The 17,648-nt window shown below is 39.9% G+C and overlaps 1 protein-coding gene across 1 annotated transcript; it reads left to right on the top strand.

Moving 5' to 3' along the window:
* The first annotated feature begins 10,574 nt into the window (after nucleotides 1-10,574).
* LOC143031347 (splicing factor 3B subunit 5-like) lies at nucleotides 10,575-16,148 on the top strand. Its single transcript, XM_076195051.1, has 3 exons — nucleotides 10,575-10,687; nucleotides 14,254-14,345; nucleotides 15,206-16,148. The coding sequence occupies exons 2-3, from the start codon at nucleotides 14,282-14,284 to the stop codon at nucleotides 15,397-15,399; spliced, it is 258 nt and encodes an 85-aa protein (XP_076051166.1). The 5' UTR covers nucleotides 10,575-10,687; nucleotides 14,254-14,281; the 3' UTR covers nucleotides 15,400-16,148.
* Nucleotides 16,149-17,648: the final 1,500 nt, after the last annotated feature.

Here is a 17,648-nt window from a genome sequence, read left to right as displayed (position 1 = left end):
CGGTGATTAAACGGGTTGTATTGAGGTGTAAAATCCTCGATAGCCACCCTATGGGAGGGTGGGGCACATTTGGTCTTCCGAGAGCACGTGAGGCCCACCTCATCCTGTGTGAACCCGAGCATAACTGCCTGATGCCCGGCGCTCTTAGGGAATGCAGTGCAACGTTTATGTGAGAGTTGAATAATTTTTAGTAGTCTTTTTGAGGTAGTCACTAGTCACGAGAGAGGACGATATGATCCTAACTAGCCTAAACAATAAATGGCAAGCGCGCAGGTGTGTGTGTGTGTGTATTCACTTGGTCTTTGGATCACGTGTTGGACTCGTGATCGACAGCTATTTCCCTCAGCGCTGCGATACTGATATTATTTCAGCCCCGGGCGAGGATCGAACCCGGACCTCCGTAGTGGCAGGCCAGAGCTCTAACCACAGCGCCATGAGAGGTGTGTATGTGTGTGTGTGTGAAACCGTTATGAAACCTATTCAAACGGTAACGCTTGGGTGAAATACACCAATTCTAATCATAAAGAGGCAAATTACAACTGCAACATGGACAAACAATAAAACTGCGAGGTAGAGGTACTCTTGTAGGCATATGTTGAGACACCTTGAACGAAAAGGAGAGGGGGGGATTCCTGAGTAAAATAGAAGATTCTTAAACTCGTTAAGGCACTGCAATTGACTGCCAACTTGGCACAACAGTTAATGGAGATAAGGAGAAGGAAAAATATCAGGTAGTTGCTAGAGGCCTTAAGAGTTCCGGCAATTCCATGGAGTAGAGGAAATTGATAGCCGAAAAGGGCTGAAAGAAGACGAAAAATTGTGAAGCCTGTGGTGTCGGCGAGTCCCTTGAGCGAAAGTAACTGGTCTGAAAGCAGTCGCAAGAAGATGGGAAGAAATAATAGGCCGTGTGTCACAACCCAATGTTGTGACATATATATATATATATATATATATATATATATATATATGTATATTATATATATATATATATATATATATATATATATATATATATATATATATATATATATATATATATTATATATCAAGGACTACTACTATACAGGACATGCACACCCAGATTCCTGGCTCCGCTAGCGGAGGCCATTGGTTTCTTTGTAACCTAACACTTTATATTGGACAAATATATCAAAACTAGAAACCTAACATTGTATATAGGACAAATATATCTACTATTGACTTATTCAATGCAGTATAAGTTAATATAGATTTTATAGTTAATTAAGAAATTATTTTTAAGGCACTGTTATGCTTTGCAATACCAATTTTAGCCGGACTTAACATGTATTATTGTATGAGGTTAGAGGACACTAAGGAACCCAAGTTGCTGTTGTTTTACATTTTACAAAATGTATTATAGTTAAACCTTTGTGATTGCAAACAAACATTCACACAAATAAACAGCCATAGAAGCAAAAGCTTACCAGACTGCAGCGATTAATCAGCGAGCCAGGCCTTCTTTACAGAGGTCTAGAAAAGGACTGCATTCTTCTGCTGGTCTTTCTCTAGGTTGTGGAGTCCATTCAGAGGAACATTTGCCAGACGACGGAACATCTTGGGACAGTCAATGTCAATCCCACTGAAGCTGGCCAGTGTCGACAAGATCTCCATCAGTCTTTTCTGGCATCAGGAACGGTGACGGGCTTCCTTGATGAAACACAGTCCACATCTAACAAAATCAAAAGTGCACACATGTGGAGTTGTCAGGGAACCTCTGGACACTGTCTCGATAAAGTCCTTAACGTCACTGGTCACAAGAGGTTCCTCGGCGCTGAAGACCACATCGTCCGCGCACTTCGTTTCAAGCCACCCCGCCACATAGGCCGCACTGCACTCTTCATTCTAGGTCAATTGCAGCCCCCAAGCAGGTATGTTTCTTCGACACAGGGTGGACATCGATGGACTGGAGGTTTACGGCAGCATATCTCGTGAGCCGCTGCTTGCATGCGGAGAACACATCCCCAGTGGTCATGAAAGAGTTTGCACCAGTTGGTTGATGGTAGACTGAGAACTCCCCCTCAAGCCAGTCACTCTGGATCTCACGCAGCAGGACACAATGGAAGTCAGCGTTTCTGAACAAGTAGCGGCAAACGGCAGTCAGTCCCTGCATAGTCTGCACTAGTTCATTCTTGGTGTCATGAGTGAAACACTTTATTCGATTTACTCCATGTCCTGAAGAAGCCTCTTGGAAAATCAATAGGAAAGTCTGCAGGCTGGTTGACTGGGGATCCTGAACAGCTCGATATGGATCGTTCATGCGCTGATCTTGCCCCTTCCCAGATACATTCACTAAATTCCACCAGTTGAGGATGATTTGGATGAACTTAGCAGTGTCATGACATCCTCTGAGCTTCAATGAAGCCACAACCTTTTCATTGAAGACCTTCAAGACATGCTGCACATTTTGTAGTTGAAGTCGTGAGGGGTTGACAGCAAATTTAGTGAGGGGAGTAGTCTTCAGAATAGTGCCTTTCTCTGACTCGTACAGTTCCTTGACGTCAGCAAATTATGCTGTTGTTTTATTGTCAAGACTGATCTTCTGGCACTTCTCACTGATCCAGTTGTTGCGGATGCACTTCAGAAGATGCACTGTGTCAAAAATGAGAAACTAGACACGATCTTTGTCAAGAGGATGCTTGGCTGTGGCACGGCAATCACCCGGAAAATCAAACAGCTTACAGTGCTGCTGGTTTATCTTGTGGTTGTCTGTGATAAACCCGATGACACGCCCACCTGCCCTCTCAACAGCTGCTGCCGCCTCCTTCACACGCTCAAGCTGGTATGCTGCTGTGAGCTTGTGGACGGGTGTCACAGAAATTATAATACTAGGTCCTCTGTGCAGCGACTTCATCATAATACATAGCATAGAAGTGGCCTTGGAGTCTGGCTTGTTCACTGCCATGTCACTCAGAAGCCCACCAGAAAAATGCAACAGTTGACCGAATCTATACTTCATCTATCAAGACATTCTTCCGCTGCAGCGTCTTTACTTTGGCAAATGTTTCCTTCACCACCTGACCCTTGTCAATAGATGAAGTGATGTATTGCAGCTTGCGTTTGCTTGGCAGCACAAAAAAAGTCTCTGAGCTGTTCATAACTACACTTGGGGTATGATTCAAGAGCAAAACAATAATCATTCATGGAAAACTCACAAATGAAAAATCTGTCAGAATCAACAACAAATTTATTACGTGGTGGTAGCACATCAAGCCACCTCTGTCTTTCATAACGGTCTTTTGGCAGTCGAAACATTAGGCACCTGTTATCCTTGTTATAATTATCGTTGCAGTTCACAACACCACACTTATTCAGCATTTTGAATACACAAAATCAGCAAGGAAGAACCTATGAAGAACCAAACAAACAAACAAACAAAATCAGCAAGAACCTACGTAAACAAACACTATCTACTTCTAAATGTAGCCACGCGCGAAAGACGCAGCGACACAACCTTACACCTCCACTGCTCGTAGTTACCGTTCGAATTGGTTCTAACGGTTTCATCCCTCCTCCCCTGCGCGCCTGCCATTTATTGTTTAAGCTAGTTTAATTAGACTAGTTAGGATCATATCTTCCTCTCTCATGATTAGTGACCACCTCCAAGGACTACTGGAAACATTCCACATAAACATTGCACTGCGCTCCCTTCAGAACTAGTGATTTGAAATTCGGAGTACCGGCAACAGCGTATGCCATACAGTGTATAGGCGGACTGTTGACCCGTCAGTGCCTTACCATCAGTTCGGCTTGGATTCACACAGAGTGAGGTGGGACACACGTGTCCTCGGAAGATCCAAATATGCCTCATTCTCTCGTAGAGTGGCCATCGCGAATTCCACTCGTTAATACGAACTGTTTAATCACCGTCAATCATGCACGGCTGATTAATCATAAGTGACTAGTGCCCGGAGAACTCGTGAATTAGTAGCATTGCCACCGCATCCAGTGCCACCTCGACCAGGAACGTGTTTGATCGGTGCGGCGACGAGTTTCGCCTTCAGTGGCTACAAAACTTAACCCATTAAACTCCGATGACAAGATGTCTTGTCATTTGGTCAAATAAAACAAAAAATCATAAAACACCAAAATGTTTGATCCAACAGCACCAGAAAAATATGACGTCGTCAGTCCTCCTCGCTTCGCTCGCGAGCGAGCGAAGCGAGGAGGACTGATGACGTCATATTTTTCTGGTGCTGTTGGATCAAACATTTTGGTGTTTTATGATTTTTTGTTTTATTTGACCAAATGACAAGACATCTTGTCATCGGAGTTTAATGGGTTAATCAGTGTGCAGAATCGCCATTAGTGTGTGCAGAATCGTCTTTCGGGACATCCTGACCAGAAAGGAACTTTAGCCAGTGTGGAAAAAAAAATGGAAAACGCCTACGGAATCGAACCCACGTCCCGCCACGAGGTGCCACACAACGAGGACAACTCTTGTCTCCCGCCGCTCTCAACAGCAAAGTTATCCTTCAATAGCAGCAGCCGCATCCTGCCGGAAAGAGGGACCCGCACCTATTCGAAGACATCCCCGCAACCAGCAGAAGTCACTAAGAGATGGGAGCAAGTATCGATATATTGGTGAAGTATTAGTTAGACGTTAAAAAGGGCGCGCGGGGTTAGCTAGGTAGAATACATAAGTGACAATTGATTATCTCTCAGGTGAAGCTTTTAAGGATTTGAGTTGTATGTCAATAATATTTGATTGTAAAAATAATCTTGACCATTAAAACTCACAATAGGATTATCTGTTTGATTAGCCTAGGATTGTGTTCTACTGAATGAGTCCCCCTCCCCTTTGAGTTATAGACACGCCCACATTGAAGGGTCCGTGTGTGGTCCCGGTCGGTGCCTCAAATCTCCTGGACCTTGGCTTCCCACTGCAGCTATCCATCCCCCTTCGTCAATTCCCCCTAGGTAGGAGTATTTCCCACGCCCCCACAACCACCAACTCCTCCTTCCACTCTCCAGGGATTTTGTGACACACACACACACACACACACACACACACACACACACACACACACACACACACACACACACACACACACACACACACACACACACACACACACACACACAGAAAGAATCCAAAGAGCAGGTACAAAAATGGCACCTGCACTTACAAACCTATCATACGAGGAGAGATTGGCTAAACTGGTGTTACCGACACTGGAGCAAAGAAGAGAGAGAGGTGACCTATTGACCATCTACAGAATCATGAAAGGCACAGAGATACTTGATAGAGAAGACTTACTTAACTGGGACAAGAGGAACACAAGAGGACGTGAAAAAAAAAAAAAAAACATAGCTATAGAAGAGAACTGAAGAAAAATATTTTTCCACAGAGTTTTGGACACTTGGAACAAACTGGATAATGAAATAGTATACGCAAAAACCATTCATGAGTTTAAAAGCAAACTAGACACTGCGAGATACAATGGCGGGATACCACGAGCATAGCTCCCCTTCCGGCAAAATACAACTAGGTAAATACACACACACACACACACACACACACACACACACACACACACACACACACACACACACACACTTTCAACGAACGGACGGCTTGAAGAACGTTCTGAAGAAAAGTGCAGATTGTGGATCCCAACGCAAAGAGAAGTGCCTTTTTGTATTTGCAGGGTGGGGGGAAATTGCTCGTGGGGTAGTGGGAAAGTAAGGAAAGAGGAGAGGGGGAGGGATTGCTGGGGAAATGGAAGGTAATGAGGAGGTGGAGGAATTGGCCCTGACGGGCCGCCGAAAGGTGGACAAGCGACCGCAAGACGAGCTGGAGGATGACGACATGTCTAATAGGAATGTGAAGATTAGAGGTATAGATAGGAGCAATACAGTAGAAAGTGATGAGAATATTTTCAAGGGATTTAAAGAGGGTGGGGGGGACACAACCCCCCCCCCCCCCCCGACTGACAAGACTAGAAGAGAAGGTCGATAAGATGAACGAGGACTTGGAGCGTAGGTTCGGTAATGTTGACAGTATGATACGAAGAATTGAAAAATTGGAAGAACTAGAGAGGGCGAACAAAAACTTAACTAAGGAAATTGAAGAATTAAAACAACAGTTAAAAGAAGTAAAAGATGAGAATAAAGTCTTAAAAGAGAATAATATGGAGAACAAGGAGGGTTGGAAAAAAATTCATGAAAATAGCAAGGTTGCATTCACTGACATAATCAGACAGCAAATGAATGAACAAACTGAAAACTCAGTTATTAAAGTGATAAGACAGAAGGAGAATATTGTAAGAGACTTAGCAGACAAAAAGAAATGTATAATTATATTAGGAATGGAAGAGAAACATAACCCAGATAGAACCACAAGAATCAAAGAGGAAAATGAAAAAGTAAGAAATTTACTAGAATTAGTTCAGGAAGATGATCCAGAAATAATGAAACAAATCGAAGAGAAATTCAGGCTAGGGAAATATAGTACAGACAAGACCAGACCAATCAAGATTAAATTCAGGTCACAAACTACGGCTGAGAATATCTTATCCAAAACAGGGAAACTAGCAACAAGTGAACAATATAAAAAGGTATGGATAAAAAGGGAAATGAATAAAGAGGAAAGAGAGGAAGAAAAACAGAAATGACTTGAAGCAAAGGAAAAAAACGAGATAAGAACGGAGTCAGAAAAAGAGAGATTCTATTGGAGAGTAGTGAATATGAAACTGAAGAAAGTCGACATACAAGAGAAAAACAAAAGGGAAACAGAGAACACAATGGAAGTGGCAGAAAACTAAGAGTGTCTTACACAAATATAGATGGATTAATAACAGGATTGAATGAACTGAATGATTACTTGAAAGAAAAAGAACCAGACATAATGGGAATTGTAGAAACAAAATTAAAAGGTCCACTACCACCCAACAGTGTAGGACATGATGCATATAATTATTGGATTAGAAACAGAGTGAAAAAGGAAGGGGGTGGAGTTATGTTCCTAACTAAGAAGGATATAAACGTGAAGGGTGTCACATATGGAAAGAATACAGTAGAAATGATAATGATGGAAGTAGAAGACAGAGATAAGAAGAACAGAAAGTTTGTGATAAATTATGTGCCCCCAAAAACAACCTCATGGGAAGAGAGTGAACATAAAAGTATGTTAGAGGACACAAAGATAACATTAAACAAGATAATGGAAGAGGGAGGAAAAATAGTTATGATGGGCGACTTTAATTGCAAAGAAATCTGCTGGGAAGAAATGACAGTAAAGGGTGGAGACGGCTCATGGGGTAACGCTCTACTCGAGATGGTTACTGACCATACAATGACACAATGGATACAGGAGAACACTAGGTATAGAAATGAAGAAGAGCCATCGAAACTAGACCTAGTAATTACATCCGAACCTAGAATAGTGGACAAAATTGAATATAAAACACCAATAAGTAAAAGTGACCACATACTGATTGAACTGGAACTTAATGAAGAAAAATATATGAAAAGAAATGAACAATACAGAAAAGGAAGAATGATGTATGAAAAAACAAACTTTGATAAAATAAGAGAATTCTTTCAAAAGGAAAACTGGGAAGAAATATACAAAGAAGAAACAACAGTAGAAGAGAAATGGAATATTTTGACAAAAATTTACAAAAAAGGAGTGGAAAAGTATGTCCCAAGACAAAAACAAGAAAAAGAATATGTAAAATGCTGGTACAACAAAAGCTGTAGGGAGTTAAAAGACAATAGAGACAAAGCCTGGACCAGATGGAAAAAAGACAGAAGACCTGAAAAATGGAAAATATATACCTGCTATAGAAATGAATATGTACAAATGTGCAGAGAAGAAAGGAGAAAATATGAAAAAGATATCATAGAAAAGTGTAAAGATCAACCGAAACTATTCTACAGATTTGTAAACAATAAACTGAAAAACAAACAAGACTTGGAGAAATTAAGACAGGAGGGAGTTGAATACACTGAGGAAATGGAAATGGCGGAAATTATGAACAAACATTTTAAATCAGTGTTTACAAGGGAGAACATACAACCTGAAGAGAACGAATGGAAAGAGAAAGTCCCCCCTATGGAAGAAATAAAAGTAACAAAGAATGAAATATTAACACACTTGAGTAATCTTGATGTCAGAAAATCGCATGGACCAGATGAAATAGCAAACTGGATACTAAAAGAATGCAGGAATGAACTGGCAGACAAAATACATAGCATACTAAATAGTTCCTTGAAAGAAGGAAAAGTTCCAGAAGATTGGAAAAAAGCAAACATAGTACCTATATACAAAGGAGGAAATAAAGAACCTACCAACTATAGACCAGTCTCTCTAACAAGTACAATAGCAAAACTTTGTGAAAGAATTATCAAAAGTAGATGGGTAAAATATTTAGAAAAAAACAAAGTGTTAAATCCAAGGCAATTTGGATTCAGACAAGGACGATCATGCGTCACCAATTTAATATGTTTCTATTCAAGACTAATAGATATAATACAGGAAAGAGATGGATGGGCAGACTGTGCATTTTTAGATCTAAAGAAAGCTTTTGACAAAGTACCACATAAGAAGTTGCTTAAGAAATTAGAAACTGAAGGAGGAATACAGGGCAAGCTACTAAATTGGATGGAGGACTTTTTGCAAGAAAGAAAAATGAGAGTAGTGATAAGAAACCAGCACTCAAAATGGGATGAAGTAATAAGCGGTGTTCCGCAGGGAACAGTTCTGGCCCCAATAATGTTTGCTATATATATTAATGATATGGATGAAGGAATAGAAAGCTATATGAGCTTCTTTGCAGATGATGCAAAACTACTGAAAAGAGTGAAAACTGAAGAGGATTGTGAATCACTACAGAGAGATCTAAATAAAGTACAAGAATGGAGTAGGAAATGGGAGATGGAGTTCAATACAAAAAAGTGTAGTATAATGGAATTTGGAAAAAGCAAAAACAGAATAACAGGAGCATATAAATTGGGAGAAGAAGGAATAAAAAAAGTAGAAAATGAGAAGGACCTGGGAGTCATTGTTATGAATAATATGTCACCTGAGAAACATATAAATAAGATTTTCGGAGAAACTTATAATCTAATAAGAACGATTAAAGTTGCATTTACATACCTGGATGAAGAAATGGTGAAGAAAATCCTAATCACCCTGATAAGACCAAGATTGGAATATGCAGCAACGATATGGTCACCAAGTACAAAAAAATGTATAAAAAAAACTTGAAAGAATACAAAGAGCAATTACAAAACTGGCACCAACACTCTCAAAGCTATCATATGAAGAGAGACTAGAAAAACTTGAACTACAGACACTAGAGCAAAGAAGAGAGAGAGGAGATTTGATAGCTATTTACAGAATCATGAAAGGCATAGAAATTACTGATAGAGAGAATCTGATAAAATGGGATGACAGAAATACAAGAGGACACGGAAAGAAAATAAAAAAAGACAGCTATAGAAGAGATTTGAAAAAGAACAGCTTTCCTCACAGAGTAATAGACAGTTGGAACAAGTTAGATGAGAAAGTGGTGTGTGCAAAAACAATACTTGAATTTAAAAATAGTTTAGATAAAATGAGATATGAAGACGGGACCTCACGAGCATAGCTCCCCTTCCCGTAAAATACAACTAGGTAAATACAACTAGGTAAATACACACACACAAGTTAGATGAGAAAGTGGTGTGTGCAAAAACAATACTTGAATTTAAAAATAGTTTAGATAAAATTAGATATGAAGACGGGACACCACGAGCATAGCTCCCCTTCCCGTAAAATACAACTAGGTAAATACACACACATACACACACACGCACACACACACACACACACACACACACACACATACACACACAAGTTAGATGAGAAAGTGGTGTGTGCAAAAACAATACTTGAATTTAAAAATAGTTTAGATAAAATGAGATATGAAGACGGGACACCACGAGCATAGCTCCCCTTCCCGTAAAATACAACTAGGTAAATACACACACACACACACACACGGCTCGGTGGCGGATTAGTAAAGCACTGGCCTCACAAGCCAGAGAACCGGGGTTCGATTCCCCGGTCGGGCGGAGATAAGTTGGGTTTGTCTCCTTTCACGTGTAGCCCCTGTTCACCTAGTAGCGAGTAGGTACGGGACGTTAGTCAAGGAGTTGTGACCTTGCTGTCCCGGTGTGTGGTGTGTGAGTAGTCTCAGACCTACCCAGAGATCGGCTAATAAGGTGCTTTGAGCTCACTGCCGTAGGGTGGTGTCTGGCTGTCTCGACAGAGACTGCAGCAGATCCGAGGTGAATACACACACACACACACGTATGTGTATATATATATATATATATATATATATATATATATATATATATATATATATATATATGCGATATTCCTCAATTCTGAATAAAAATCGTCAAGATTGAAGTGCAAACCTCGTCCCGATGGAAATCATAAAAATTGACACAAGGATCACTATTCAGGTATTGCAGAATGCAAACTATGGGTTCTTTTACAAAACAATCGTATATTTTAGATTCTATTTCTATATTTTTTTCATATCAAGTACCACCATAATCATATAAGTAAATATATATGTATATAATTGATTACATACAGCACCTGCCTGCGTATGATAAATGTAAACAAACTAGTGTGATTCCACGCGTGACTACCAGAAATATTTCTTTAGTAAGTATTTATGAGCTTGGTTATAAGTTTTTCGCGATTAGTCGAAAAACGCAGAAATATGTATATTCGAATATATTCATAGTGTTCTCGTGTAGGGTATGTATGGGTACAGTGTCGATTTTTGTTTAGTGTCCATCGACCAAAATTGAAAATCCAAATTATCAAATAACCGTTATTATAGTGGTGTGGCGGAGCATTTTACTAGTTTAATTGGCAAAAACTGAACTTAATTAGTGGAGAAGGCATAACAAAAAATGGAGTTAACAGATCATTCCTCTTGCTATAATAGATGTAATTTTCGACGTGCGGTGTTTTTAGGTCGGTCCTTTATTATCACAGCAAGACGATTATAGAGCCTTTGTCCTGATTGGGTGAGGTCTGCTTCAGCCACAAATGTTATTGCGGTTGTGGTTTTATGTGGGGAATTTGCAAGAAATATAAGCAATACCATAGCTTGGTGGTGATGTTGGATCAGTGTCTTTGTTAGGTACGGGCACAATTTTCAATTTCTTTTAACCCTTAAATTATTGTTGCATATGAAAGACAACTTTATTAGAAACAAAATGCTTTTAAAATTTTTGAAATAGCTTAAAAAATAAGGGAGATACGATTTTTTGGTAAAGAAATACACATTAAGTCTAAACTAGATCCAATTTTATTAAAATTAGTAACGCTTAGGTTTTATGGATCAACAAATCACATGAGTATGTCAAAAACAATGTGAGACATCTCCATCATACCATATTTGCCTTGTGTTGTAAATTTTCAGATTATCATCAATAAAATGCAAACCACTAGCCCAATTGACATGCAAGTTGCCATGTGAAGGATTTATGGGTCAATAAATCACCTGAGCATGTCAACATCATTGCAGGACCTTCCTATACCATTCTTACTAACATCTATCATGTTGCCATGGCAACTGTTGTCAATTAAGAAATAATAAAATCCAAACCACTGGCCCAATTGACATGCAACTTGGCATGTGAAGGTTTTATGGGTCAACAAATCACCTTGCTGGGCCTTCTTCTTATACCATTCTTACTAACACCTATCATGTTGCCATGGCAACTGTTGTCAATTTAGAAATAATCTATAAAATCCGAACTGCTGACCCAATTGACATGCAACTTGGCATGTGAAGGTTTTATGGGTTAACAAATCACCTGAGCATGTCATTGACATTGCAGGACCTTCTTCTTATACCATTCTTACTAACACCTATCATGTTGCCATGGCAACTGTTGTCAATTTAGAAATAATCTATAAAATCCAAACCGCTGGCCCAATTGACATGCAACTTGGCATGTGAAGGTTTTATGGGTCAACAAATCACCTTGCAGGGCCTTCTTCTTATACCATTCTTACTAACACCTATCATGTTGCCATGGCAACTGTTGTCAATTTAGAAATAATCTATAAAATACAAACCGCTGGCCCAATTAACATGCAACTTGGCATGTGAAGGTTTTATGGGCCAATAAATCACCTGAGCATGTCATTGACATTGCAGGACCTTCTTCTTATACCATTCTTACTAACACCTATCATGTTGCCATGGCAACTGTTGTCAATTTAGAAATAATCTATAAAACCCAAACCGCTGGCCCAATTGACATGCAGCTTGGCATGTGAAGGTTTTATGGGTCAACAAATCACTTGAGCATGTCATTAACATTGCAGGACCTTCTTCTTATACCATTCTTACTAACACCTATCATGTTGCCATGGCAACTGTTGTCAATTAAGAAATAATCAATAAAATCCAAACCACTGGCTCAATTGACATGCAACTTGGTATGTGCAGGTTTTATGGGTTAACAAATCATCTGAGCATGTCATTAACATTGCAGGACCTTCTTCATATACCATTCTTACTAACACCTATCATGTTGCCATGGCAACTGTTTTCAATTTAGAAATAATCAATAAAATCCAAACCGCTGGCCCAATTGACATGCAACTTGGCATGTGAAGGTTTTATCATAAAGCCCGATTCTTCATAAGCAAACAAATTTTCACAGATTCAAACGCAAATTTGGTTATCAACCTCAGCAAATTAGTTTTCGGAGTAAGAATATTAAGGTAAGGCATCAATAGAATATTATGTTAATGTAAGAAAGTTATTTTTTAACCTATTTTCTCCCGGTTATGAGCAGCTCAAGATTGATGGGTATTACACACTTGGTGATTTGTTGACCCAAAAACCTTCACATGCCTAGTTGCATGTCAATTGGGCCAGTGGTTTGGATTTCATTGATTATTTCTAAATTGACAACAGTTGCCATGGCAACATGATAGGTGTTAGTAAGAATGGTATAAGAAGAAGGTCCTGCAATGTTAATGACATGCTCGGGTGATTTATTGACCCATAAAATTTATGGGTCAATAAATCACCTGAGCATGTCATTAACATTGCAGGACCTTCTTATACCATTCTTACTAACACATATCATGTTGTCATGGCAACTGTTGTCAATTTAGAAATAATCAATAAAATCCAAACCACTGGCCCAATTGACATGCAACTTGGTTGATTGATTGATTTATGGAATTTTTGGCTTGAAGGCCAAACACCAGAGCTGGTAGGCCATTCAGCACACATGCAACTTGGCATGTGAAGATTTTTGGGTCAACAAATCACCAAGTGTATATTACCCAATGATCTTGAGCTGCTCATATACGGGAGAAAATAGGTTAGAAAACAATATTCTTACATTAAAATATTATATTATTGATGTCTTACCTTAATGTTTTCACTCAGAAAACTAATTTGCAGAGGTTGATAACCAAATTTGCATTTGAATCTGTGAATATTTATTTGCTTTTGAAGAATCGGGCATACACTCGAACAACAAGATAATTTGAATATCCTGCGCATACACTGAATGCTCAAAGCAGTCAAACTAAGCCAAACAAAATCCAATGGGTCGCAAAATATGGCGTTGTAAACAGTACCAGCGTGATTGTAGCGCCGCGTTTGTTTTCGCGCGTATCTTTGTCAATGAAAGGTGTTAAAGTTTGGGAATTTTAGCCAATATATGGCAAAGCATAACCTACGTAGTTTAATTACTAATTATTAGAGATTTTCTAGCATGATAGCTGTGCACTAAAAATAGTTTGTCATACTCTGCAGTACAGTAATTGGGCATGTTAAATTCTGCATAAGGTCACAGCATTACCCATAGATCGGTCGTACATGAGCTCTCTTTTGGGAGGGAAATAGCTGTCGATCACAAGTTCAACACATGATCCACGACAATGGTGAAAATATTGCATGATTAGATGTATGTAGTTAAAGGTGGTGCTGCTGTACCTTTAGCACGTGTGGTTTATGCTGGGGGGGAATGACCCAAGTGCTGCTGATTAACCCAAATACTCATGAACATCAACAACAAATTACACTGCAATCCGAGTTTGTCTCCATGCATAAGGGGATGATAGACGAAGTATGAACATATTGCTTTTAGGTGAAGGAATTTCCTGAGTGTATACATGTGTCATTAGTACAGAACTCGTATGTTATGTTATTTTTATTTTGTTTAATTTGATTTGATTTATTCCAGGTGAACACAAGTTAAAGTTTAATAGATAATGGGTGACCGCTACAACATTCACTCGCAGCTAGAGCATCTACAGTCAAAGTACATTGGTACAGGTGAGTGGAAGGGATTATTGATATGTTCACTTAGGCACAGGTTAGTGGAAATGTGATTGTAAGTATATATTGTAGGGCATCAGAAATCACTTATACTGCTGTACACCAGTTGATGTCCAGACGGAAAAAGTAATATCATTAGTATTTGTGAAGTTAATTTGCTTAAATACTATAGTTCTTTGTGAACTTGGGTGGTCATAATTGCTAGCATTCAAAATATATCTGATGTATGTAGGTGCTCTAAGATTGCAGAAATATCAAATTCTGGGAGAGGCTTAATGAAATTATATTTCTTCAATTTGCCTAACATTTATGCTGATACATTGGCCAGAATTGTGAGGCTGTGCAACATTATTTATCATTGGTTATTTTTTTGTATAAAACCCTTGGTAGGGTAATGCATACCTGCAATCTAATGTACATATACAGTACATTAACCATGGACACACAATAATAGAAGTACAGGAAATAGGACACTATGTTTTGGCAAGGTAAAAAAGACACATACACATGTACACACACACACAAAAACTAGATGTTGCGAGATACAAAGACGGGTCACTACGAGCATAGCTCCCCTTCCTTCATAATACAACTTGGCAGATACTCACATGCAATACATGAGCTCAAATCTAAATATGATAATTGGAAATCAAAGATATAGATTAAGTTGGAACTCTACATGAATTTGCATGTATGTTTGTTGGAAAATTAGAGAATAGGAGACAGGACCTAATGAGCAGTGCTCCTTTCCTGTATACCACAATTAGGTACACACACAAAAAAAATTACTACAAGACAAAGTAAAACATGTGTATTGCATCTTCAGAGTGACTTTCAAATTTTGACTTTCCTTCTAGGCCATGCAGACACTACACAGTTTGAGTGGTGTGTCAACCAACAGAGAGACACCTGTGCCTCCTACATGGGCCACTTTGACCTCCTCAACCTCATCTCCATTGGGGAGAATGAGACCAAAGCCAGAGTGCGCTTCAACATGATGGAGAAGACCGTGCAGCCATGCGGGCCCCCTCCAGAAAAGAATGAAGATTAAAGTGCACAATTTTTTTCCCAATCACATTTAGTCATGGAAGACTACCAATACTGTGGAGAGAGAGAGAGAGAAAGAGAGAGAGAGAAAGGATGAGGTAAACAGGTGTTCTGCTTGATTAAAAGTATGATATTCTGGATCATTGGTTCTCAGAATTTGTATCACTATGCCCTACCACCCCACTTTGCCCGACGCAGTCATTTAGTCATAATAGAAGGGAAAACTGATACATAGGTGTTTCTGCTAAATTGATCAATTCCATATATATATTCACAAAATTTTGTGCTCTTCCCTGGATCAAATTGTGATACATCAGCACCAGGGTCCTCAGGTAAGACAGGTGGTATATCAGTGAGTGGACACTTGCTTAGAGCTCCAAAGTTGAGTATTGGAAGGTAGAGATGAGCCATTAAGGGGTACAGTGGTGTTTACAGATCGCATGTGTAATGTTGATCCTTTACCCCTTAACCTCCTGGAGATGAACTAATTTTAACTTTGACTAAATCACTGAGCATTTATTGACTACTTGACCTCTGCATATGTCCACCCCTTTGAATGCTCATTGAACCTGAAGAGCCTCCACCCCACCCAATTGAGAACCAGTGGTCTAGCATGCTTCTCATCCTCCATGTAACGCATTTTTGTGTAAACATTTGGCCTGTAAGGGTCAAGCTGGTTCTTAGAGTAATTCATTGAAGAATGATGTTGGAGAAGGGAGGGCCTTTTTTGAATAATAAAGATGATTCTCTTTTCATGTGGTTTAATCAATCCTTTGCATGTGGAGCACAACAGGAGAGCAGAAGAGTAAGTAGCCCATGACTAGCAAATGAAAATAAGTAGAACCACTGGATCAATCTATATATTGAGAGCTTTTTCCCCCTTATAAGGGAGGTAGCCAGGTCAGAGGCACGTACCTATTCCCAACCATCTCAGCTCCTGTATGATAGGTCAACCCTGTATGCACCAACTGCCCTCGGTCAAATGCACTACAGCAAGACACAGTACATCCACAGCAAGGCTGCTCCACTTAATCAGTGAACCCCCCTCTCCATCACCATATGTAGAAAAAAAGACAGAAATCCCTTCAGGCTGTGTCAAAATATTGTTCACGTGTATGCACCCCCTACCCTTCCATCCCTCCTTTGCATAACAATATCATCCAAACACAGATATTCTCCACTCATCCCTATCTCCTGCCTTCTCCCTTTTGTGCTCAACAGACATTCCCCTCTTACTCAATGCCCCCTTCACTCCATCTCGTCCTCAGTTGCCCCCTCAGGCGCACTCACTGGATCAACAACACAACATACACATTGCAATTCTACAAGAAACAAAATTAAGACACTCGCACAAAACACCATCATTTCATAATTACACCACCATCAGACAAGACCGGACTGACGGCAATGGCGGTGGACTCGTCACCCTGATCCACCATTCCATCTGTTTTGTGGACACAAGTGCCACAACCAAAATTCTCCTCCCTACCACAGATAACACAACAGAAACCCAATCCATTCGTATCCGCACAGGCAACAATTCAACACTAACAATAGTTAACATGTACATTCCCCCCCAATCATCCCCCACAGTTCCAAACACCTTCAGACCTCAGCTCAGCCAACTAACCTCAATCCCCAACCTGATCATGGGTGGTGACTTCAACGCCAAGTCGTCTGCCTGGTTTGTCGACAACCCCGACACAGACAGAGGGCTTGAGATACAGACTCAACTCGACTCATTGACTATCATGAACAACACGCATAATCATACACATATCCCATACCAAGCCCTCTACACTCCCTCCTCTCCTGATATCACCTTTTGCTCCCCCTGCCTAACCCCAACAACATCATGGAGAGTGGTCGGAGCCCTTGGCTCTGACCACCTTCCAATCATCATCACCACCAAAACAAGATGCACCCCAGCTGGCCACAGACACACTTACACCAATTACAAGAGAGCTAACTGGGAAGCCTTTAATGAAGAGACAGAACAACATTTTGAAACACTTAACAGTACACCAATCACAAACATAAACAATGCTGTGCACGCTTTTAATACAATCATACAAAACGCAGACAAGAGATACATCCCTAGAGGCAACAGAAAATCACACAACCCCAACTTCACACCAGAAATCCAAGGCCTCATCAGACAACGTGACACACTTAAACACGATACCCCCACACCTATCCCTCAAAACATAGCAGACCAAATACAAACACTAAACACTGTGATTGCCAATAAAA

This window comes from Oratosquilla oratoria, chromosome 12, assembly GCF_046742065.1.
Source record: "Oratosquilla oratoria isolate Oo_2021 chromosome 12, ASM4674206v1, whole genome shotgun sequence".
NCBI lineage: Eukaryota > Metazoa > Arthropoda > Malacostraca > Stomatopoda > Squillidae > Oratosquilla > Oratosquilla oratoria.
Note: the sequence above shows the minus strand (reverse complement) of the source record. Positions and strands in the feature narration are given on the sequence as shown.

Coding starts and splice junctions, on each gene's coding strand:
- LOC143031347 (XM_076195051.1), top strand. CDS start 14,282: ATGGGTGACCGCTACAACATTCACTCGCAGCTAGAGCATCTACAGTCA. Junction 14,346..15,205: donor GTCAAAGTACATTGGTACAG/GTGAGTGGAAGG, acceptor CTTTCCTTCTAG/GCCATGCAGACACTACACAG.